General features: G+C 39.6%; 2 protein-coding genes and 1 long non-coding RNA gene across 3 annotated transcripts; 2 read left to right on the plus strand and 1 right to left on the minus strand.

The window, feature by feature from the left end:
• Positions 1 to 1,764: 1,764 nt before the first annotated feature.
• On the plus strand, positions 1,765 to 10,342 carry LOC4333506 (calmodulin calcium-dependent NAD kinase). Its single transcript, XM_015777199.3, has 7 exons — positions 1,765 to 2,189; positions 2,362 to 2,589; positions 3,382 to 3,605; positions 4,474 to 4,541; positions 7,004 to 7,246; positions 7,374 to 7,503; positions 9,501 to 10,342. The coding sequence occupies exons 1-7, from the start codon at positions 2,156 to 2,158 to the stop codon at positions 10,218 to 10,220; spliced, it is 1,647 nt and encodes a 548-aa protein (XP_015632685.1). The 5' UTR covers positions 1,765 to 2,155; the 3' UTR covers positions 10,221 to 10,342.
• Positions 10,343 to 11,809: 1,467 nt separating this feature from the next.
• On the minus strand, positions 11,810 to 16,066 carry LOC4333507 (probable prefoldin subunit 4). Its single transcript, XM_015777200.3, has 3 exons — positions 15,951 to 16,066; positions 15,714 to 15,824; positions 11,810 to 12,356 (listed from the first exon to the last, which is right to left on the minus strand). The coding sequence occupies exons 1-3, from the start codon at positions 15,957 to 15,959 to the stop codon at positions 12,096 to 12,098; spliced, it is 381 nt and encodes a 126-aa protein (XP_015632686.1). The 5' UTR covers positions 15,960 to 16,066; the 3' UTR covers positions 11,810 to 12,095.
• A 2,363-nt stretch (positions 16,067 to 18,429) lies between these two features.
• On the plus strand, positions 18,430 to 20,221 carry LOC107280477 (uncharacterized). Its single transcript, XR_001544782.3, has 3 exons — positions 18,430 to 19,086; positions 19,465 to 19,548; positions 19,977 to 20,221. It is a non-coding gene; the product is annotated as an uncharacterized lncRNA (long non-coding RNA).
• The last annotated feature ends 5,218 nt before the right edge of the window (positions 20,222 to 25,439 follow it).

Here is a 25,439-nt window from a genome sequence, read left to right on the forward strand (position 1 = left end):
ACCAATCTTATGGCCCCACGGAGAGCCGGATCTCACAAAGTCAAATGCCACATTTCTCTCATGCTCATCCGACCGGAGATAGCGCGATAAACAACAGTTAATTAATTTTGATATTTAACGTACGGTCGACTGAAAAAACATTTTGAGTAGTCACCATATGTAGGCTTGAAAGAGACAAACAACCTATCGAAGAGGGGAATGGTACCAGTGTTAATTAAAAATTCAAATATTTTTGCAGATTAAAATTAAACTGTACCCACAACGGTGTTAAGACCGGCCTCCAGCTGATCTCGAAAACTACTGTTGGTTTCAATTAATCATCCACCATACTGATGTGACCAGCCGAAGGGGTCTAATTAACTGTCATATACTCCCTCCGTCACAAAATATAAGTACACTATTTTCGATATACTACTTTAACCAATACTGTAATATCTATGAAGTTAAGATGCTTTAAATAAAAAGAGATTGCATATTATGATAGTTTATTTAATGATAAATCTAGTTACATCAATTTTATATGATTGATTTTTTTATTTGTTAGATAAAAAATATTTGACTTAGTAATATTTTAAAAATACCTATATTTTAGAACTAAAGGTTTAATCCCTAGTCTTAACAGCTAGACACTGTTGATCTGACCGCGGGTCTTGCCCTGATACTTCGTCAATTTAAACACAACCTTCATAGTATCTTTCACGCCATCGTAATAGACAATTGTTGATTACAAACTACTGGTCACCATCATTATTTCTGGCACTATACTATTATGGTACCAATGTGTACCAGGATGCTTGCTACCACGGAATATATATGGTGTAATGTTCATTTCATAAGCAATTTAAAGTTCATCTTTTTAAAAAAAAAACACGACACAAACATAGACGCTCATAAAGCGCACGCATACTCACCCCCTAAGCATCTCTAACTAGACCAACATATCGATTGACGAAATCACTGTGAGCGTCTTGCCATCGACAAGTACGTTGCTACCACTTAAAAAATAATTAGCCGTAAATACGAGTATGCATGTCAAGTCTAACACTTAAACTTAGGTGGGCTGGTATCACCACAAAGAACCTACCTAGTTAAGTTACGCTCACTTTACAAAATTGATATGTTTTTAAACACGCAAGAATAAAGTTTACATATTTCCTCTATTTTTTAATAGATGACATCATTGACTTTTAAATATTTGACCATTTATCTCAAAGATTTTATGCAAATGTATAAGATATAATCATGCTTAAAGTATTTTAAGTGATAAAACAACTCACAATAAAATAAATTTTAATCACGTAAATTTTTGAATAAGACAAATGGTGAAACATGTGACAAAAAGCCAACAACGCCATCTATTAAAAAAACAGAGTATATAAAGACATGCGAAACATAAACAGTATACCGTGCGAATACACTGAGCTACCGGCTAATACAGCGTATTCATTAGCCCATAATGAACTAACGTAACCTTCCTACTTTACGTTAGAAGAATATTATTAATGTATACTCATGCAAAAATGAAATAAACATGTGAGTTGCTGCTGCGTACGTGTTGATCTAATCTAACGCTGAAAAAAAAATTAAAACGATCGATCAATAAAAAAACCAATCGCTTAATAAACCGGTGATTCCCATAATTAATTAATTAGCAATGCAGCATCGTCGATCATTGACCCAAATTAACAACCCAAACAACGACTCCAGTTAACGCCTCGTTAGTTGATTAGGTTTTCGAGAATAAGTAAAAGACGAGCAACAGCTACAGGTAGGAGTAGTACGTAACATACATGGCTGATCACTACAATTAATACTGGCGCCACATCGCTCTCAGCCAGCGTTTCCAAGCGAGGAGGTAGCAAAAATAGGGGGAAAAAAAAGAAGAGATCATTTTTTTTTCAGAGGCAAGCAGCATCTTGTCAATTGGTATAAATACTCCTCGCTTTCAAGCCAGGAGCCATCACAGCTTTATCACCGGCATCCAATCCACACATATAGTTACCTCCTTTGCCTTTGGAATATTAATTTGGTATTGGAGTATACCACTGAGCAATTGCAACCATTCCATTCCATTCGATCCATTCTAGCTAGCTTATCTCCTCCAGCATTTTGGAGAGAGCTCTATCTTTCTGCTACTTCGCTTGAGAGAATTTCCATGTTTTCATCTGCAGCCATGCAGCAGCTCAAAGGCAAGATTGATTGATTGATTTAGGTTCTTGATTATTCCCAGTCTCTAGCTTGCAACGACAAAGATCCTTTTCAGGCATCTGTCCGGATTGTGGATTCTGTCTGATTTTGGTTCTTGTTTTTTTTCCTTTTCTTGCTATGTTCATTTCAATTCTTTCCCTTTCTTATGATCAGACGATGGGTCGTCCGCGAGGCAGCTACAGCTGCTCGTCGCCGCGCTGTCGACGGCCGGAGCTGTGGCGGCCGCCGCCGTCGTGCGACGCAGGCACGGGAGGAAGGCCGCCGCAGCCGCAGCCGCAGCCGCCGCGGCGCCGCCGCCGGTGGTGATGAGGGAAATGCCGAGGCTGGTGATGGCGGAGTCCGGCCGCGTCGAGCACATCGAGAAGTTCTCTCACTACGTCGGTCAGTCGCCATTTTTGTCCTTGTCTTTCTTTCTCCTGTTACTGCCCCTGCTTCCATGGAATTCAGTTATCTTTCCTGTCCTTTTCGTTTTCGATCTTTATCTCTTTTTTTTCAAATTAATCGAACCAAATCAGAATGGGATTGAAGCCTGCTTCTGAAACCCGGATGATTAAAAAAATTGTTGAAGTATTATCTGTTCTGCTCTGCATGTCTTTCTCGCTGACGTGGTCACTGATATTTTTTATACAGTAATTTATAGAAATTAAGTGCATGCATATAATAAATGAAAACAAATATTTGTGTGTACTTCGATAGCGCCCTCTCTCTCTCTGTGTTTCAAAAAAGAAAATATCGATAGCTATCAGCAGGATAATTAAACCTTATACACAATTAAGGACAGTGGTGACACACTGACACTTGTTATATGCCTACATATGAGAGTGCCATCTCACTAGCTAAATTAATTAGCTATCTAATTATGTAAATAATATCCTGGTGACTTGAACTGCCTAGCTAACCGGGCCCCAGTTGTCGAGATCAACTCAGTACACAAGCACATGGCAAGCTAGAGTCAATGGTATAGTAGGAGACGCGTCCTCATCACGGCCGTTGAATATACATCGGACGAATATCGTGACAAAAGATATGTATGCATACGTAATCAGGCGCCCTAGAAGATAAGGAAAACTAACCAAAGACTATATGTAATGTGCGTGTTTGAATTTTTCTGTCGCATATATAATATAAGTTTCATGAAATTCATTTTACTTTAATGGATATTTATGTCTGCAGCTAGGCAGATGGGGTTTCAGGACATAAATGAGTGCCCACAGCTGTGCAAATTAGCAAATAACTACCTCAAGAGGACCAAGAATTGCATGGATGACATCGATGACTTCTTCGCAAATATCCTGGATTCGGAGTCCCTTTATGTCAAGTTCATAGAAGAGTTGGATAAATGCATTCTTGGATATTTTGCGTTCCATTGGGACCATGCTACCGCTCTTATCAGCCAGGTATTTATTGTACCATGCGACAACTGGTTTTCTGATTTTTTTTTCCTGGCCATTTACATGGAATTAAGTTTCACTTTTATATACAGTAAGTACTACTGGTATCCAAAGTTTACTTTGGAAAAAAAATTAATATTACCGTGTGGATGGTTGTTTCAAAAAAATATTATAACGTATGGACTACTCTTAACATTTGTATTACTCATTTAGGGTGTACTTATCACGTGCACAACTAAAATTAATCAAAAGCACATGCATGTTCGATTATCGTGTGTAAGCACACGCTAACTGCTTATATCCCTTGCAACATTAGTTAATTACGTGACTGACACTAACTATCCAAATTTATGATGTCTATTTTCTTCAGTCCAATTTTTTTTCTGTCCAAATACCAGCCAAATAAAGTTAGAACAACATTAATTGGTCAACTCGCACATAAATTAACATGTTTAGCATAGCTTCTTCTTAATTAGTAATTCGTGTTAGATTAGCAGCAGGCAGTTATTAATTAATCTCTTGAGAAAACAGCAAGGGTGAATCCAGAAAATTAATTAATATATATCCCGTGCACGTTCTATTTGTATCAATATTGGCGGATCGATCTGGAAGCAAAGGGATTTTTAGGGAGACGTACGCACGTACATATATGTACGTGACAGAAAATTTATTCTTTTTACACAGAATTAATGAACACATTACTGCAGCTATAGTGTAATGGCAGTACTACCACTATATAGATTAATGGGCACATCTAGCATATACAGTACACGTACGTGCACATATATATCAACGTAACTGCCATAATTTTTCCATGAACTAATTAATATATCTCGTAGTATTATGTTAATTAATTATATGCATATATATGCAGGCCTTGACCGTAGACTGTGGCACCGCCAGCAAGAAGAAGCTAAGGAACCTCGTGTTGGAAGCTACAAGGTAAATTAACTATTGAACTTAATTATATATTGAACCTTTTTTTCGCTTTGTTTTCTTAGAAAAGGGGGCTTAATTAATTAATTCATTTGTTCTGTTAGCTAGTTTATCTGTTAATTTAAATATTCACCGTGTTGTCTTGCCAATACACTTGATTATTATAACTTGCATAATATTCTAGAAAAAAGATTAATCACTCAATACGCGAGCATGAATTAACTAAATGCTGGAGTAATTAATATAACTGAAAATATGTTATCCAGAGATGTAGCTAATGACTTTTAATGCGGTGTTACCTGTTAATGACTTCCCTAAGTCGTTATAATTAATTCCCAAAAGACTATTTAATTTCATTAGCATGTGTGATCCAATATACGTGTATCTTAATATATCACTCCAATGTTTTGAGATACCTACGCCGGCCAAACCATTAGGCCAGATTTCGCCTCAACATTTTTCCTTTTTGATTAATTAATCTGACCCGGCCAGGCAAAGACTTTATATAAATATATGTCTCCCTCAAGAGTCTTAGGTATATATATAGTAATACCAATCGATATGGAGTCATCAGCTAGCTAGCCAAGAAAAGATAGACAAGCAAGCTAGCCATTCGATCCATTAGATCGATGATGCAACGAAAATGAACTTTGAATTCTCTAGCAACAATTTTATTTTCGTCCCATCATATTTACATGCCATAGGTACGTACATTTTAATTATCTTAAAAACTGGTCAACTAGACACTGAAAATGACTACGATAAGGTTGCGTTCCTTTAAGAGGTTTTAGACTAAGTTTAGCACACGAAACAAGACGAATAATTAGGATATAATTAAGTATTAATTATTGTAAATAAATTTATTTGATTTTCAAATATATAAGATCATTTTTTTACAAAACATACATTTTAGCATTTTGAAAAGCGTGTTGGTAATAAGCTAGTATCTGAAAATAGATGAGTCTAATTAAGTCTTCACAAGAAATGCATTTCATTTTGATTATCTTAAAAAAAAGTCAACTAGACATTGAAAATGACTAAGCTAAGGGTATGTACAACGGTATTTATTAGTGGTCTCTCTCTATTGCCATGCAAGTAAAATTGTTGCATGACAACGACTCAGAGTCGACTCTTAGCATTTATTAGATCAAATTTTGTTACATGGTGGTGAAAGAAAGGAAAGAAAAGTAAGAAAAGATATTTTGATACATTAATGATTAAAGACCATATTGTCTCTAACTGTTGTAGGATGCTAGTCTCTAGATAACGTAGAGCTCATATCTGACTCTACCTTTGTATATGTTCTAAGTCTTCACAAGAAATATATTACTTTCACATGCAAAGAACTTGAAGTATTATAGACTTTGCATGCTTCAAGATCCATACTTTTCTTTACGGAAAGAGGTAGTGTAGGAAATATTCATTTTGGGATTATCATAGAATTCAGAAACTTCCAAGGAAATTATATATTAGGATTCAGGACCTTGGCCTTATCTCTGTAAACCATATATGCATTGGGGCTACTACACATATAAATTGTGGAGCTAATTAATTGATTAATAGCTACTAGTGGGTAAGGCTCACCAACTCTCTTTAATTGTAGATGCCAATCCAAACACTATCGATATGGTATCGATCTTTGCTGTTTGATTTGCAAAGAGATTAATTTGTGGAGGTGATTTTTTTTCTGGCCATCTTAATTTACGTCGCTTTATCGATCTCGAGACCCCCCCCCCCCCCCAAACAAACACTTACAATTAACATGGACCATTTGCCATCATAGCGTGCCATGTGCTTGGATACAATTAACACATTCACATCAACGTCTCTACTTAATTACCTGCATGCCTGACTAACAAATTAAAAGACAAAATGCAATAAGATATATACTTATCAACCAGTTAACCAAATTCCTCTCTCTTACTCTTAATACTAATCCATATGGAACAAGACAGACAGGCCAGGTTAGTATGGTTGTGCCATCACGGCAGAGATCACTTGGTGGGCCACCCATCATGTGAGCATCCACGTGGAAATGCCATACAAAAGTTTTGTATGATAGTGATCTGTGTGAGGTGTACATGATCTTTTCTGGGCCCCTGCATTTGCATATTCATGGCCAATATAGGATCATAATATATATACTATATTGGTAGCCAATCTTTCTTTCAGTTGTGTTTTGTTGGGCTTAATGAATCATTACACTGGTTGTTTGCTAGTCATAAGCAGGTAGTGATGATTTAGTTCTTTTAAGTGAAAAGTAGGAGTAACCACCAAGATTTCATGTAGTACGCACAATAATGCAACACAGTGTGACAATAATAATCAAGCTTCCCTTTTTGTTTTTTTTTTTGAGACAAATTAAGGCCTACTTTAAAACGTACGATTTAGTTAATTAAGCAATGAAATAGTGCATGTAAAAGATAGATCATGTAGAAATTGTGTGTGAGAAATAATAATTAACGCAGGAAGCAGAGGTTTGAGCGGGTGACGAGGGACCTGAAGGTGACGAGGGTGTTCTCGACGCTGGTGGAGGAGATGAAGGCGATCGGCGTCCCGACGGCGGCGATGAACGGCGACGGCGAGGAGGAGCCGCACTGCACCGACGTGATGGCGCCGGTGGCGCACGACGAGCGGAGCCCCGTGCTGCTGCTCATGGGCGGTGGGATGGGCGCCGGCAAGAGCACCGTGCTCAAGGAGATTCTCCAGGAGTAAGCAAATTAAGCTAGCGAGAGAGCTCTGTTTTTTTAAAAAAAATTATTTGCACAGCATTTAAATTGCATAGGTTATAATTGAATAATTTGAAACGATTTTAAATATAAATTCTATAATGTTCAGGCCACTGTGGTCCAAGGACGAGGCGAATGCGGTGGTGGTTGAGGCGGATGCGTTCAAGGAGACGGACGTGATCTACCGTGCCATTAGCTCCATGGGCCACCACAACGACATGCTCCAGACTGCTGAGCTGGTAATTAATTGCTACTAACTCACACGCACATATATATATATATATATATATATATATATATATATATATATATATATATATATATATATATATATACATACATAAAATTATTACTTCATTTTAAGATAGGTTTGTTCATTCATCTGATCATCTGCCTGTAGTACTCTTGGCTACAGTCGTCCAACACCAGCTGCAGTTAGCTAGTCATACATCATTCAGAACACGTTTTCATCAGAGTTTCGGTTCACGTATGCATGACTATTAGATCATAGCTAGTTGACTCGATGGAATTAAATTAAACAAGTGGGAACAAATTAATTAAATAGAGCCACCAACCGCAACCGGCAGCTTAACTGAATTATACAGGATGAAAATCGATCCATCAATTCATCGAGCACCTTCAAAATGTCGGTTGGCCTAACTCATTATGCATATATGCTCGCAGTGATTACGTAGTACGGTTGGCAATTTTGCATGCAGTGCGCCATCATCTACATATTATACCCATTGTTTATATGTTTATTCGAATCGTTTTTTAGCAAATAAAAACTTATATGTGAGCAAAACTTTTATATACGTGTCCTTAGCGACTAAAAAAAATGTTACAGAATAAACTAATTAGATTCTAAAATTTAAGTTTTGACTTATAAATATATGCATAAACCAATCAATGTTTGGCACGAACAGCATGCACGTCGATCGATCTGTACGGATCTGGAAAAAATGCGACGCAATCATTGCCGGATCCAGACCTCAAAAAAAAAGCCCGTAAAATCCTCGATTGCAGGCCCACCTGGCAGAGAGATAGGATAAGGTTTCTGATCTGCTCATCCTGTCAGAGTGTCACTAGTGCAGAGATAGATCCACATTATTACTACTACCTTCATCCCAAAATGTTTGACGCCGTTGACTTTTTTATGTTTGACGCCGTTGACTTTTTTAAAAATGTTTGACCGTTCGTCTTATTCAAAAAATTTAAGTAATTGTTAATTCTTTTTCTATCATTTGATTTATTGTTAAATATACTTTTATGTATACATATAATTTTACACATATCACAAAAGTTTTTAAATAAGACAAACGGTCAAATATGTTTAAAAAAGTCAACGGTGTCAAACCTTCCATAACATTTAGGGAAGGAGGTAGTATTTGGCTGGCAAGGTGACATGGCCACCATGTGCTGCCTTGCTCTTATGCACAGTAGGAGTATCGCTATGGCTTGTTCTTTTGTCCAAATATAATGATATTGTCGCCTACTACCCAGAAAGAACAGAAGGGGAAATCATTTCCTTGCCTTAATTATGGTGTTCAACTCCCAGAACTCTAGGAAATGAGTCCTCGCATCTCGCATGCACATGCATCTGTTAATTCTAGCTAGAGAGTAGGAGCATATGATATATAGTACTATTATTCTGCTGTGCAAATTGTCATGTGTTGGATTTGATCTTGTAAGACAATTTAGTTAGGAGCCTATGACACGTTTTGGTTACTGTAGTACAATTCTAAATGAGTATAAAACCTCACTAATTATGGATAAAGTTACATAAAACCACGGATATTTTGACATGTGGCACATAAATTCAGTTATTATGTTACTAAAATTTCACAAAATTAACCAATTTGACATATTCATATATCAAAATTTTGAAAAGCTATATATATGGACATGGATGTAACATTTATATGATGCATAATGAACACGTAAATTTTGTGATGTGATTGTAAAACTCAAAGTACAATAGATCAAAGTCAAAATGATTGATAGTGTGGTTTTATGAAACTTTATGATCATAATACATGGGTTTATGTACCATGTATCAAAATCACTGTGGTTTTTGTGTAACTATATAGTAAATAAATGTGGTTAAGCCAAATTTACTCTCTCTAAGTTTTTCTAGCAAACCTTGAACAATGTGGCTAATCCTTACGGCCCAAACAGAGCAGCTAATGGGCCGGGCTGACATACATATACTTACGGGTTGGCCCATGGAATGCAGGTGCACCAGTCGTCGACGGACGCGGCGTCGTCGCTGCTGGTGACGGCGCTGAACGAGGGTCGTGACGTCATCCTCGACGGTACCCTCTCCTGGGAGCCGTTCGTCCAGCAGACCATCGCCATGGCGCGCGACGTCCACCGCCGCCGCTACCGCATGGGCCCCGGCTACAAGGTCGACCCCGACACCGGCGACATCACCGAGAACTACTGGGAGCCCGCCGACGCCGACGCCGCCTCGCCGCCGCCGACCAGGAAGCCTTACCGGATCGAGGTCGCCGGCGTGGTCTGCGACGCGTACCTCGCCGTGGCGAGGGGGATCCGGCGCGCCATCGTGACGGGGCGGGCGGTGCGGGTGCGGTCGCAGCTGGTGTCGCACAGGCGGTTCGCCGCCGCGTTCCGGCGGTACGCCGGCGCCGTGGACGGCGCGCGGCTGTACAGCACCAACACCATGGGCGCGGCGCGGCTGATCGCGCGCAAGGACGGCGTCGCCGGCAGCCTGCTGGTGGAGCCGGCGGAGTTCGCGTGCCTCGACGCGGTGGGCGGCCTCAACGAGAACGCCACCGGGGTGCACGACCTCTACCGCGGCGGCGCCACCGCCTGCGGCGCCCGCTCCATCTGGGACGACATGATCGCCTCGCCGGCGCGCGCCGACATCCAGAGGGAGCTCCGGGAGGCCTTCCGCTCCGTGGAGCACGCGCCGCCGAACACCAATGGCGCCTAGATATGGTGTGTGTGTGTTCAATATGTTTCCCCAGAAATTAATCATGTGGGGAACTAAATTTGTTGTTGATGTGTAAAGGGAGTGTATTAATTTGTGGTAAATGGATGTGCTTATTATATGAACTAGTAGGGTGGCCCGCGCAATTGCGCGGCTAGCATCCATAAAAAAATATTTAATTTTCTCTAAAAAATTATTTAAATTTTTACACATGATTTTTATAAAATTTATTATATCATCATCTCATTGTTGTAGGATTTTCAAAATCGAACTTTATTATCACCGGGTTTTTAATTTTATAGTTTTATAAAGTCACACCAACTGACACCCCCTTTACTTGTTGCTCAGCCCGCCACGGCTTCTATTCATCTTCCCTGCGACCTTTAAAAATCGGACAATAGAGTTTTAGAGTTTATTGTCTCATCGGATTTCGTTTTTTAGTTTTTAGAAACCCATCAAATGTGGTCACCTTACACCTTTACGATCCGATCCTGCCTGCTCCCCCTATTATCATTGTTAGTTAAAAAATGAACCTGATCATCGTTGCTGTCCCTTTTTTACTCTATAAAAGTCCTATCAACTACCACGACCCTACTCCTTTATGGCCCACCCGCCATCCCTCCTATTTATTATCATTGGGATTCTAAAAATCAAACCTAATTGTCATTAGGGTTATATTTCATAGTTTTCTGAACCACCCTACTTCTTTACGGTTCATATAAAAGTATATTTGAATTTCGTATACAACTCTTTCTTTTTCTATAAGCTTAGATTTCATATACAACTCTTAACTCTATTTATACAGATATAAATATATATGTTGTTATCAATCAATATATGTTGTTATTATCTAAACCCATCGTGATGCAACGATTAAGATATTTTTCTCTGATTAATTGATGTGAGAATTTCTAACCTACACAACGAACGAACGTAATGCCTTCTTTAATACACAGTAAATTAACACTTGGCAACAAATGCTAGGTTACTCGTAGTAATATGTGATTATACATGTGTAGTTATGCCCGCATGTACCTTTCCAGTTCTGCTGTGCATGCAAACTTCTTTTTTTTTTCTTTCCCAAATCGGACACCACACCGAAATACTATCATGACTCTAATATACGTAAATGCATATGCTGCTAACCAATACAGAGAGATGGAATATCCTTTTCCTAGTTGAATACAAATTCTATTTCATAACTATATAAGTTATCAATTGATCTACACCGTTATAATTTGGACCCACCACGATCTAACGGTGTAGATATTTCTCTTTTTCTCTGATTAATGTGAGAATTTCTAGCCCCCACAGCGAACATGGTGCCTCCTTTCAAGGCTGTTTTAATAATATAATAGATAGATAGATAGATTAATGTTTGGAGCGATTCCAATGAAATGTTGCAACACTGATACCTGAAGAAATTAACACACACCCAGTCCCGGAATCCAAAACTCCAATTAATTTAAAATCTGCTTCAATTCAATTTGAAATAGTTTTCAATTTAGTATAACTATAATGACTATATATCCAAACAAAACAATTTCATAGATCACCGTTGCAAAATTCAACTCGACTGAAGAATAACACAATTTGATGCAACTGAAAACTTGGCTTATATGTAGTAATAACATAACCAATTCGTCCAAATTCCCCCATACTGCATTTTTATAAATTGAAACCATGCAACTCATGATTCACGTATCTGCTGGGCAAAACCATGCTAATCTAATCCAGCATAAGAATTAACCATGTTGATGCATCACGAGAAACGTGTCTTCTTAAATCACTAGAAACAGTTTAGTCTAGCAAACACAGCTCCTCTAGTCTCAACTAAGAGAGCATCATATCATTCAATATCCGGCAGCTTACTCGATATTAATCTTCTTCCAGGTTGATGGCGTCCTTGAACTTTCCGTACAGTATCTTCTTCAGTTCAGCCATCTGGGAGACGATGGATTCCTTCTCCTGCTCCAGCCTCTCCAACTTCTTAGCTGCATCCTCTTTCATCTGCTCCAGCCTTGTCTCCACATCATCCCTTGGCATGTGGGCAAACACTTCTCCAATTTGGAACCGCACCACGTCTTCGTCTGACAGGATGAGTTCATTCCCAGCATCATCAAGGTTCTCATTTGCTTCCTGGAACATAGGGTAAACAAGGCATATGGCATTTAGTGTCGTCGTGTTCTAAGATAAGTTTAGCTTATAACGGAAAGGTACTGACTGTAATGTGCATAAATATTTGCATCCAAATTTTGCACCCATCTGGTAAAATAAGATACTCTAACTTGGCAATCTCTGCTTACACGTGAAAAAGAGCAATCTTACTCTGCTTACACGTGAAAAAGAGCAAAGGAACATCGAAATTTTGTTATGATTAGAAAGGTGCCAAACTAGCATTTCAGTATAAGGAAGCATTAAAAACAGTTGTTCTGCTTCGGTTATGCTACAAGCAAAATTCTATGTCGGCCAAGTAAAAATATATGCAGGAGAAGACAAATAAAATGAAACTTCAATTTATGATACGTGCAAAGGTTCTTTGGAAATTACTATGTTGTGCTAGCAATCTGTAATAAATACTCTCCCAAGAAAGCATATTCATTTATTTATTTAATATTATTGTGATGGTCTAATGACGTAGCCTTATTGCATTTTCCTATGTTGGAATTCTTAGTACTATGAATTACGGAGGTATTGGGCACATAATTTGTTTTATAATTTCCGCTTAAATTTAATCAACTTGACTCTGACAGTCACGAGCACAGGTTACCTACCCGTTTTCTCGCCACCGCATATCAACATAATTTTTTCGTAAAATGTGTAGATGGAACTGACTCGATCATCTTATGTAAAACATAGAATATTTCTACCTACATCATGTACTCATGTAGCAAAAATCTACGGAAAACTGGTTTTAGCCAATGGATGGAAATCTGGGTCTACCTTTCTAGTCTGCTGAATTCCACCCACTGCCACTTTGCTCTAAGCTAAAAAGGCAACGTTGGAAAATACCAGGGATGCTTAGCTAGGAAATTTTGACATCAAGCACATGTCAGCTGCCTCTGATATGTCGCACAGTGCATTAGCATATTGCAATTGCAGAACCATATTTTCAACTTGAAAGGGGACGAACGTGCCAACCACATTTAGGGGCAATATATTGTTCCCTAGGAGAATATTCTAAATCCACATACTTAGTGAAATCTTTATTAGAGACTCTTGTACAAACACATTCTTAGCACTACTCTTTTCTGATTATGTGAAAAATGGTAGGTTCACCCTTGAATGGTGAATTGTACAAAGAGTAAGCTACCACATGTACTCACCCTTCTCAACTATCTATATCCAACATACTCTTCACAAAATTAGCCATCAAAAGTAAGCCTATCATCTAGTGCATATCAGGTAATGGAACACTCTCTACATGAAAATAAGTGTTTATATGAGGTTCCTACCACTCTAATAGTGATTTCAGTAAGAAAAGATGTATAGGATATTCTCCTAGGAAAAATAATTGTAAATATGTACAGAGCATATAAAAGCCAAGACCAAATAAAGTTGCCAAGAAAAAAAAAGGCACAATACATTTTTTTTCAGAATAATAAAGATGATTTATAATTGTTCATCCTGATATGATGAGTCATGCTATAAAATACGAACGCGAATAAATATTCCCTCCAAGAAGAATGCAACTGCAACATTGAAAAATTGGCTACAAGCCTACAAGACACTCTAGTTTCATGTCTTTACTAAAACACAACGCAAAAAAAACGTGGTTATTTTCCATAAGGAACGAATCAGTTAAATAATATTTCTAGTTAGATTGGAGAGAAAAATTTTGAAAATGACTTGGGATGCCCTTGAACCTTGTAAACTCAGCACTAATAGCATCTAAATTAAACAAGTGATGTACATGTATTTCCCTAAAAAAAAGGTAATATATATGTGCATATTTTTAGCTTTATTTTCGAATTGATAGTACAACTATAATTATTCAGAAATTTCTCTAATTTCAGTAAATTTCAAGAGTTTCGGTTGACATTTCAATTTGGGACTCAAGTTCAATTAAATATTTTGTTTGGAAGTTTTGGTATACCTAAAATTTGTACCCATTTTAACATGTTGAATTATATTCTCCCTTTTAATTGTCTGAACCAAAGTGACATTGTGCATTCACTCTCTCTCCCAATCAAGACAATACCATTTTAATGACCTCAGTGTCCTACAGAAAATAGCCTCATTTTTGAAACGTGTTCTAGCCAAGACACAAAATTAGTGTCCTGCAAAAACCACAAAACTAGTGTGGCATAGACAATTTTTGCATAAAACATCAAACATGGAGCTTTTTTGGTCAATCCTCCAAATCAACAACTCAGCACATCATCATATTTCACAGGGTGAAAATGGAACACTGTAATTTGAACAAAATGCACTTGCATGCTTCATGTTTGATGGAAACATTAATGGTTCAGTTGTATGGTAAGGGCAGAATATATTGCAGCAACTGAGGCCAGTAAGAAATATTGATGATGTGGTATATCTGTCATATCAAAAAATTTGATCTGTGCATTCACATGTTTAGATGGTATGTAGTGTAATCGCTAAAATAACAGATGATGGTAAACAAAAGGGCTTGACAAAGATGGTTCAAACAACAAAATGAGAAGATATGAATAGCACTTTCTTAAAAAATTATATACCAGAATCTCAAACAATTTTCTGATACATCAAATTTCCTATGAGGTTCAAATTCCTCGCAAAACATTTGCCAAAAGTTAGCGGTCCCAAACAAGAGTCAGTATTGATTCTTAAGTTTTCAATATCGATGTTCATGTGTTAAGTAACTGAAATATGTCATCCATAACAGAGTCCATTGTGAAACACAAAATGCAGACAAGAACAATGAGCAATCAGATCACCACAATTCCATATTGGCATATCACAATTAGGAAATCTTGTTAGAAAGATACATATATGGAAAGAACAACTGCTCAAAGGATCGTGCGGATGCATAGCCGGAAATGAAACCAATCTACTTTATTTAGCACATGACAGCGAATGCGTGCAACTTAACCAAAGGCTCCACCTCGTCAAGCGATAAAATACCATACGCTACAAAGTAATGCATTTGCAACTCATGGGAATACACAAATCCCTGGGATCTCAAGCTCCTAACGGATACTTTCTTTTCCACTGTTGCCAAACATATAAGAAATAAACGGCGAGAACATAATACTACTAATCATAATCACATAGAAGTAGTAGCAGTAGTAATATGTATCCAAAGAACAGGTAAACCCCTGAAACCATAAGCATGTAGGCTCTACGGCGAGCCGCAAAAGGCTCTTGGACCAGACTAGCTAATGAAAAAGCAATTCCTGTGCTGGAAAATAACAAATCAAGCAATGGTTGGTATATGGGGGGAGCACGGATGAGCAAACACACAACACAGACAACTGGTGAGAGAGGGGGATCTAGAAGGCGGCACTTGAGTACCTTGGCGAGCTTGATTTCGTCGTGGAGCTCGTGGAGGCGGTTGTTGAGGCGGCCAAAGCGGTTGATGTTCTGCTGGTCCTCCCACGTCACCTGCGCCTCCGTGCCGTCCCCCTGCAACCCACAGCCGACAGAATTCCACCCCACAGATCAGACGCGCGCGTACAGAAAGCAACACATCAAACTGCTGAATCGGGAGGGGGCTAGGATTCTTTGCTCCGCCGCCCGCCTCCACCGTACCTGCTGCATCTCCGGTTCCCTTCGGGGTGCGCCGCCGCTGGATTCGTCGATCTCCGCCGCCGCCGCCGCCGCCGCTGCTGGATTTCGGGGGAAAAGCCTTCGCAATTGGCAGCAGCAGAGGAAGACGACGAGGGGGGGGGGGGGGGGGGGGGTTGATGCGGCCACACCCCGGGCCCAAATTAGCCCAGCCCAAAATGGAGGCCAGGAACTTCGTTCGCACCTAACGGAGTTAAAAGTTCCCGTGTTTATTTTTCTTCTAGACGCTCGGGAAGGGCTAGAAGCTACAAAGTAGTACAGACATGGTCCACATGTCGGTTGCTATTGAAAAAATTAATGCAGTTCAAGGGTAATAAAACATTTGAACATTGTATTTCGAACATAATTCATACGGTGGATTTTTGAATATAAATATTTGTAAATATAATTCATATGGTCAATTTTTTTGAAAAAACCTAAAAAAGCTATCTTTCAAGTTTACAATGATAATACAAAATTAATTAGGCACACTTTCTCCCAATTATCTTCGATCCTCTCTCAACCACCATGGCTACCCTTCTCTCTCCCTTCCATTCATACAACCGAATCCGGGCCTTATTAAGCTCAGGGATTATTGCATCTGGTGCTCAGTTGAAATCATTTAGTATATGAAAATATTGTTCGAAGTTGTCATAATTTGAAATTCAAATTGAAATTATTGAAACATAGTCATATAGCAAAATGATCAAAACAAAAGTTGTAGATATTGATGATTTATATAACTTTGTTTTGATGACTTTTTCAGTTGAAATCATTTAGTATTTGAAAATATTGTTTGAAGTTGTTATAATTTAAAATTCAAATTCAAATTATTGAAACAGAGTCATATAGCAAAATGACCAAAACAAATACTGTATATATTGATGATTTATATAACTTTGTTGTTGATGACTATTTCAGTTGAAATCATTTAGTATTTGAAAATGTTATTTGAAGTTGTCATAATTTGAAATTCAAATTCAAATTATTGAAACAGAGTCATATAGCAAAATGACCAAAACAAAAGTTGTAGATATTGATGAGTTATACAATTTTGTTGTTGATAACTTTTGCAGTTGAAATCGTTTAGTATTTGAAAATATTGTTTGAATTTGTTATAATTTGAAATTCAAATTTTATATAGATCAATAAACTCAGATGAAGAAATAACCAAAATAAGATAGGTATATTTCAATAAGTTATACAACTTTGTTTTGGACAACTTTTTCATATAAGTTTATTTAGTATGGTAAAATTCGATTCGAAGGTTTAATATTTTGAAATTAATTGAAAGGAGGGAGGAAAAATGGCTTCTCGGCGAGGGATGAGCAAAAGGGCTGGCCCGTAATAGGCCTTTTACTCCTCCGTCGCCGAGAAGTCCATTATGCCTCCCTCCTTTCAATTAATTTCAAAATATTAAATCTTCGAATAGAATTTTATCATAGTAAATGAACTTATGTGAAAAAGTTGTCAAAAATAAAATTGTATAACTTATTGAGATCTACCAATCTTATTTTTGTTATTTTTCCATCTGAGTTTAATTGACCTATATAAAATTTGAATTTCAAATTATGACAACTTCAAATAACATTTTTAAATAGTAAATGATTTCAACTGAAAAAGTTATCAACAACAAAGTTGTATAAATCATCAATATGTACAACTTTTGTTTTGGTCATTTTTCTATGTGACTTTGTTTCAATAATTTGAATTTGAATTTCAAATTATGACAACTTCAAACAATATTTTGAAATACTAAATGATTTCAACTGAAAAAGTCATCAACAACAAAGTTATATAACTCATTAATTTCTATAACTTTTATTTTGGTCATTTCTTTATTCGGTAAAGTGATAGTAATATTGTTCACAAAATTTACATATCTCTCTTATAGTTTATAAACTATATAAGAGATATGTACATTTTGTGAACAATGTTATAAATCGCATTGTCGGATGAAGAAATAATCCAAATAAAAGTTATAGATCTTGATGAGTTATACCATTTTGTTATTGATGACCTTTTCAGTTGAAATCATCTAGTACTTGTAAATATTGTTTGAAGTTATCATAATTTGAAATTCAAATTCATACTGTTCAAACAAAGTTATATAGAAAAATGACCAATACTAAAGTTGTAGATCTTGATGAGTTATACAACTTTGTTGTTGATGATTTTTCCATTTGAAATCATTTATTACTTCAAAATATTATTTGAATTTCTTATATTTTAAAATTCAAATTTTATATAGTTCAATCAAACTCGGATGGATAAATGACCAAAAGAAAATTGGTAGATCTCAACGAGTTGTACAACTTTGTTTTCGGTAACTTTTTCATATGAGTTCATTTAATATCATTAATTTTAATTTGAAATTTTAATATTTTAAAATTAATTTTTTTTCCCTCCTCCTCCCTTCAAATTTTTTCATCCCCTCTTCTCACTCCCTTGTCCTGATATTTTTACCTCCACTCACTCTCTCTCCTCTCCCCTCACTCTCTCTTTCTTTCCTTAACTCTCTCTCTCCTCTCTACTCCTCCTCGGGCGGCGGCAGTGGCGGTGGTGCGGCTCGGCCGCCTCGGGCTCTGGCCTGGAGCTAGCGGCAGCGGGGGCGGTGACCTCGGGCGAAGAGTGGGCGGCGGCGCCACCGCCATCTCCTCCTCACCGCCGCCACAGACGACGACGAGGAGGCGACGGGCCAGATCCGGTGGCGGCAGGCCTCGTCCCGCTGGGATCCGGCGGTGGTGGGCCTCGTCCCGCCCGGATCCGGAGGCGGGAGTGGGCGGCGGGAGCGAGGGCGGCCGGCGGCGGGAGCGGGGGATCCGGCGGCGGCGCGGCGATGACGACCTCCCCGCGATGGCGGCCTCCCTTCCCCGACCTCCCATACGCGGCGGCGGCCTCCCTTCCCCGACGGCGGCGGGCACAGCGAGGACTAATTTGTTTGTGTGATGCCCTATGCTAATGTGCAGCCATGTGCACATTATTTCTATTGCATCATGTGCAGCCAGTTTGTAGATCCATTGATATTTTGTTCTTGTATCATGTTCTTATTAATACTGGGATAATTTGCAGAGAAAAATTCTAAATTGCAGGATTGGGAGCTACTACTGCGTCACAACAGGTAATCTCATCAAATGCTACTGGAGATATGGGTTAGTTAGATGAATCTGATTTGTGCGATGGGGTTATTCTGGAAGGGAGGCAATGAATTCTTAGTAGGTTTGTCAACTGTAGAGACGATGTAAAGAGAAATCTTAGTAGTCTAAGCCAAGTTAGACCTGAAAACTTTGAATTGATATATCCTTACCCTTCTTGAGAACTATCAATAATCAAATAAATATGCAATTAAGGATAGTACATGGTTTGTAAACGCAAGTTTTTGTCTCATTTTCCCATATCCCTACATACTTTATAAATAAGGGTATTTCATGGCCCTACTTGCCAAGTTCATGAGCTAAAACATGTACAAAAGCTGATATATTTGCTCACTTTGCAAAAGGAAACCTAGAGGGTGAAGGTTGCTGAGAGGGGTGGTACTGTGATGGCAGACAGACTATGGTTCTTGGTGCTCACAATCTGCAAGGTACATTTTTTTGGCAACTCTTGTGATTGGCATGTTGTTCTCTATGCTGTGCACTTATAAATGTCTCTCTACCTTTGAAGTATATATTAAAATGGTTCTCCTTACATTTAAGTAATCCATTTACCACTTGTCATTTGTGTGTTGAAGGCATTTTTTTCACTCATCAGTATTCTAAAATGCTAACTGTCAAGTTCACTCAGCAGTGTGAGACATGCCTATTCTCTACAATTTTTCTTTTGGTTCCATGTGCTGACCTTTTCAGCTTAAGATGCCATTTTAGTCTACCTGACTAATTACTACAGAGGTCCCTCCAATACTAGGAGTAGCAGGATTATGCAATGTTCTTTTCTTCCACAAATAACTTGAATGAACATAATTATTCCTCTTCCTGCATATAGCTCTGAAATATTGTTTTCACTTGATTGCAGATGGAACTAGGCTGGAGACTTCTTGGTGCTCAAGATTCACTTGTTTATTTTGTTATGTAGGAGAGGTGTAAGAACTTAGACTGTACTACTGTTTCTATGGCATCATGTGTACCTAGTTGGTGGATCGATTCATAGTGTTCTTCTATCATGTTCTTGTTAACACTGAGAATCTGTAGCTAATGTTCACTGATTATTATGTGGTACCAATTTGTTTGCATGAAACATGCTTATTGATCTGTTGGTTGCCTCATCAGTGCAGTACCATTCTCAATATGTGTATATTATATAAAATCACGTGCACAATGTTACTGGGTGTGTATCTCAAACAAACTCTCGGTAACATTCCGCACGTTACCGTGTACTCGTCCACACGGTAGCAATTTTAACATTCCCGTGTACAGAAACTCTCGGTAAGTTTGATTTACTTCCTGTGAGTTCCTACCTCTCGGTAACGCTAACGCTACGTTCCGTCCATCCTGTGCTGTTTGCTGGGTTGTTACCGAGAGGTTGCTTTCACACGGTAACTTTTGGCATCATCCCGGGCGCAAAAATGCTATTGCACGGGAAACTTCACACGGTAAAGGTGTGAAGCTGCCGGCTGTGCGTTACCGTGAGTTCACTCTCGGTAAACATGTTTACCCAGTGTTTTTGCCCTGTTGCCGAGTGTTTCCAGCACCCAGTAGCTTCCCAGCCTCTAGTAGGCTTCTCTTTACTTCCTATATTATAGCTAGCAATTCAAAGGTAAACACGATGAGCTAAATTGTCATAATTTAATTTATAATTAAACAATTAATTTAAGACCAATAAAATTCAAAAGTTCTACATCATACCATCGATTTACACTTAAACAGCTGAAGCTATTATTTTCGACGATTGGATTAGATTTATTAAACTAATTAAGCTGTCACTGCTAATCTACACCGTAATTTAAGATCAACAAAATTCAAAAGTTTTGAGAAAAGAGGCAAAACATCACATCATCGATTTACACTTAAATCATTGAATGTATTATTTTTAACCATTATATTAGATCTATTAAAGTAATTAATCCCTTTGTCATAGGTACTTACATAATTATAATATTTGATTCATATTACGCCCCCTCTTCCTAGATTCACTCTTTCTCTTTCCAACTATTCATTCTCATAAAATTTTTACCTTTATTAGTTAGAAAGCAAAATTATGTATTAAAGTAATTATAATGTAATCTTTTTAGATTGTTTATGACTAAATTTATAGTGAAAGATCAAATTTCACTATAATTTAACTTTGAAGACAAATATGACTCTTTGGGGTTATATTTTCTGACTTTTGCATGCATTATAAACAATTATAAAATATATAAAAATTAATGCTATAGATTTTGAAAAGGCTCGTCCTGGTGTTACTATTTCAAAAGGTTTGTGTTGGTTTTACTTTTGAAAAATAATTGATGCCATACGGTTGATATTATGCCATTTTAAGTTTTATTCAAACGCAATATATAATACATGCCCACGTATTCGCGTGTACTACCTTTTTAGTTTAATTAAAAAGAAGGAAATCATGCGTGTTGTGTGCCATGGTAATAAGTAATATAATGTAGTAATGGATGGCAACTAAGTAGGCATCCTAATGGGTATTCATTACCTATCCCCATATCCTTATCCATATTATTTGGGTAGGGTGTGGGTAAAAAAGATTACCCGTTTAAATTTTAGATATGTGGAGGGTATAACTCATTTTGCCCACTTCGTCCATACCCATTTCTTATGTGTAAAACTCGGATATAAAATTTTTAAACTCGCGTTCACATTATAAAATCTTATCAAATTTGACTTAAATTTGGAGGGATGATTTATTATATAAAATAACAACTTTGTACAAATTTTGGTCCATTTCTACATGTGGTACCCACATAAGTCTATGCTCTTATCCATTGGGTTACACATTCCCATTGGGTATACTCACTTAATTTAGGTATGGATAATATTTCTTTAGATAAAGATGGGTAAAATTGGATATAGATATGGGTTACCTAATACCGAAATGCCTGAATATGTAGCAAGCGCAAACACATCAAAACCGGCAAGAACAACCTGGGACATCAATGCCTGCAGCAATGCTGGCGCATCAGAATTAATAACACATATAGTTTTCCAACCTAAGCAAGTTTATTATAATCGGCCTTCTACCCTAGTCTAATTGATCTCTTTAAAAGAATCAATGTACTCCATTCAGCCTATATGGGCAATTATATTTCATCGTCGCCAGCTGTTAGTAGCATAAGCTATGGTAATTTGGTTGAGATACTACCTAAGTACTTAACTTCTGGACTAAAGTGTTTGTAAAGGTTGGGGGGAGGGATAGTCCCCAACATTCCAAATTAAAAGGGAAAACTAACCCAAGTAATAATTTTATCTTTCAACTACTGATGCGTTTTTTTAATCATTTTTGCTCTACTGCAACAAGCACCCAAAAGACTATCTTCTTGCAAAACACTAAAAATATATCAAGCAAGAAAGAAGAGATACTCATGACACATGCTATACGTTGTCCAGATCGTTAAACTATAGAAAGGACACAATCTTCACTCAGAGATTCAATTGAAAGTTTTATTGATTTGAGAGACAAGTTTCATAATCTTCAATTGAAAGTTTTTTGCTTTGAGAGGAAAGTTTCATATTCTTTTGGAATGAAAGTTGTGGGCTTTGAGACACCTTCCTCAGGCGCGGCCGCTCCACATCCCTGGAGCAGCGGCCGGCTGACGGAGGCCGATATCGCAGCCGCACGCCGCACCTGGCACACCGCCAGCGCGGCACCTCGCCGTGGGGGGGGGGGGGGGGGCGGGCATCACTTGACGCTGATGCTCGCCGCCGCTGGGGACGCTCCAGGAGCCGATGCCGCTCCTCCCGACGCAGCTCCCGATGCACGCGCTCCCGCTCCGCCTCGGGGGCGCGGTCTGGCGGGAAGACCAAGGCGCTCCCTGCAGGGCCAGTACTGGCGCTGGCCCTGGAGGCCAGACAGACAGCGACTCCTCCTCAGGTCGCCCCCGTGAGTATCCTTGACCCCTCTGCCGACATCCTTGCTTCTAGCCTTGCAGATCCATCTCCGCCTCTCAGTAGGAAAGAGGAGGCGGAGGACCCGATGCTTCTCGAGCTTCTGGCGGCGGCCAGAGATGCTCGCACGCCTCCCCTTTTGCCGAGCAAGGACGGGAAGGTGGGGCCCGGCTCTCCTCCCTGGACCGAGCTCACCCTCTTGGGCCTAGACGGCCTGCAGCCTAGGGGAGGGTTGTTGGGCTGTGACGGCCCACTGGAGCACGACGCACCACTCCAGCATGATGGGCCGCCACTGATGACAGATGGGCCACCCCATCAGGAGGAGGCCTCCTTGGAGGCCGCTTAGGCACATGGTGGGCCACCACTGCTGGCAAATGGGCTGCCCCAGGATGCGGCCTCCTTGGAGATCACTCAGGAGGAGGAGGAGGCCTCCGAGGTCGTCGAGGTCCTGACCGAGCAGGTCGACCTCCTCGACCTCCAGCACGACGACGACGCCCCTGCTCCCATGGCGCCCCTCTTCCGCCGCATCCCCAAGCCGATCCTGGCGGACATCCCGCAGCCAGCATCGGGGAACACCAAGACCAAGAAGGCGACGGCGGCGACTCGGCGGAGCAACCGGCAGGCGGCAAGGGCCTCCTCTGTGCCGGTCTCGTGCCGGGCACAGGTCAGGCTTGCCCAGCAGATGGCAAACCTCGAGCCGGGTGAACCAGTCGATGACGCGGCAATCGCGGCCTACATCAAGACCTTCGACAAGCCACTTGCGCCCCACGTTCTGGCAGCCCTGAGGGGCTTTCTCCGCCTCGACAACACGGGGGTCGGCGCGCTCGTGGACGCTGACGAGCTCGGGGAGCAAGTCTGAGACTGCCCTCCCCCCTGCCATGAAGATGCATCTCAGAGATTCACTATGTTAGAGTACCTATCTAGCTTATGTATCCTGTTGTAAAGACCGTGCTATACGCATGGCATGTGGAAGCGATTAGCGCTACCTGGCCTTAAGCCAGGGTTCAGTTCGTGTTCAAGGTTTCAAGCCCTTCAGGCCTTGGTTAACCTCGTAGCCTTAGCTTCGATGCGCGGCCTTCAGCCAAGCATCCCGCATCCATGCTGCAGCAGGATATTCACTCTTACAGAGCAGGAATGTTGTTTTGGATGTTGTATGTGCTTCTTCCTGCTCCAATATATGGTTTGCAGCCCTTCTGATATTAGTACTTATATGCTGTCCAGTCCACTGTCATGAACAAGCTCCGTATTATGAATTGGAATGTGAGAGGACTCAATAGCCTAGCAAGCAGGGAAGCTGTATGCGAAAATGCACAAACGGCAAGAGCAACTATCCTCTGCTTACAGGAAACGAAAATGGCTACAATTACAGATAGGCAGGGAAGAGAAATTGGAGGAAATCGTCTGAACAATTTTTCATTCCTGTCGGCAATTGGCACAAGTGGAGGGATAGCTTTATTTTGGGATGACTCAGAAATAGATGCAACCAACATCACAGAAAAGACCTATTCTATTTCTGCAAATATAACACTGAAGGACACAGGGGCCTCCTTTCTACTAACCACAGTATATGGGCCATCTAGGGACAATGAAAAACTAGAGTTTTTGCAAGAGATGGCATCCCTCCTGCCGCCGGTGCAAACTCCATGGATCATCCTAGGGGATTTCAATCTGATCTATGAGGCAAGGGATAAAAATAACCTCAATTTGAACAGGTCTTTAATGGGACAATTCAGAGCAGCCCTGAATAGGAATGGACTTAAGGAAATCCGATTGCAAAATAGAAAATACACATGGGGCAATGAAAGGGAGCAAGCAACACTAGTCAAGCTGGACAGAGTGTTTTGCAGTTGTCAAGGGGACCTTCTCTTCACGAATTTCCTTCTACAGGCAATGTCGACTTCCTTCTCAGATCACTGTCCACTGCTCCTTTTAAATGCTGATAGACCACGAAGGAAGGCTCATTTCAATTTTGAGAATTTCTGGATTAAATTGCCGGGATTCCTTAAACAAGTGACTGAGACATGGGAACGGGAAACAGGAAGCCTAAACCCAGTGAGGCTAAGTAAGAAACTAAGCAACACAACCCTTGCTTTGAGAAAATGGAGCAGAACAAAGCTGGGGGGACTTGAGAATGGAGTTCCACATGGTGCAGGAATTAATCCTAAGGTTCGACCTAGCGCGGGAGCAGCGATCCTTATCAAATGACGAAAGATCATTCAGACGAGACCTCAAACTCAGGATCCTAGGGCTGGCTGTTGTCATGAAAGCCAGGAAAAGGCAAACATCCAGAATCACATGGCTGAAAGCAGGTGATGCAAACACAAAATTTTTCCATTTGAAGGTAAACGGCTGCAGGCGCAAGAACTTCATACACACTTTAAACACTGCAACATCCATCCTCTCAGCACATGAAGACAAGGAGAAT

This window comes from Oryza sativa, chromosome 3 (genome assembly GCF_034140825.1).
Source record: "Oryza sativa Japonica Group chromosome 3, ASM3414082v1".
NCBI classification, from domain to species: Eukaryota; Viridiplantae; Streptophyta; class Magnoliopsida; order Poales; family Poaceae; genus Oryza; species Oryza sativa.

What these genes read in the sequence shown, in the direction of transcription:
- LOC4333506 (XM_015777199.3), top strand. Translation starts at nt 2,156, where the DNA reads ATGTTTTCATCTGCAGCCATGCAGCAGCTCAAAG. An exon ending in AGCCATGCAGCAGCTCAAAG is followed by an intron (nt 2,190 to 2,361) that starts GCAAGATTGATT and finishes TCTTATGATCAG; the next exon opens with ACGATGGGTCGTCCGCGAGG. An exon ending in CTCAAGGAGATTCTCCAGGA is followed by an intron (nt 7,247 to 7,373) that starts GTAAGCAAATTA and finishes TATAATGTTCAG; the next exon opens with GCCACTGTGGTCCAAGGACG.
- LOC4333507 (XM_015777200.3), bottom strand. An exon ending in ACGAAATCAAGCTCGCCAAG is followed by an intron (nt 12,357 to 15,713) that starts GTACTCAAGTGC and finishes CCTATGTTCCAG; the next exon opens with GAAGCAAATGAGAACCTTGA.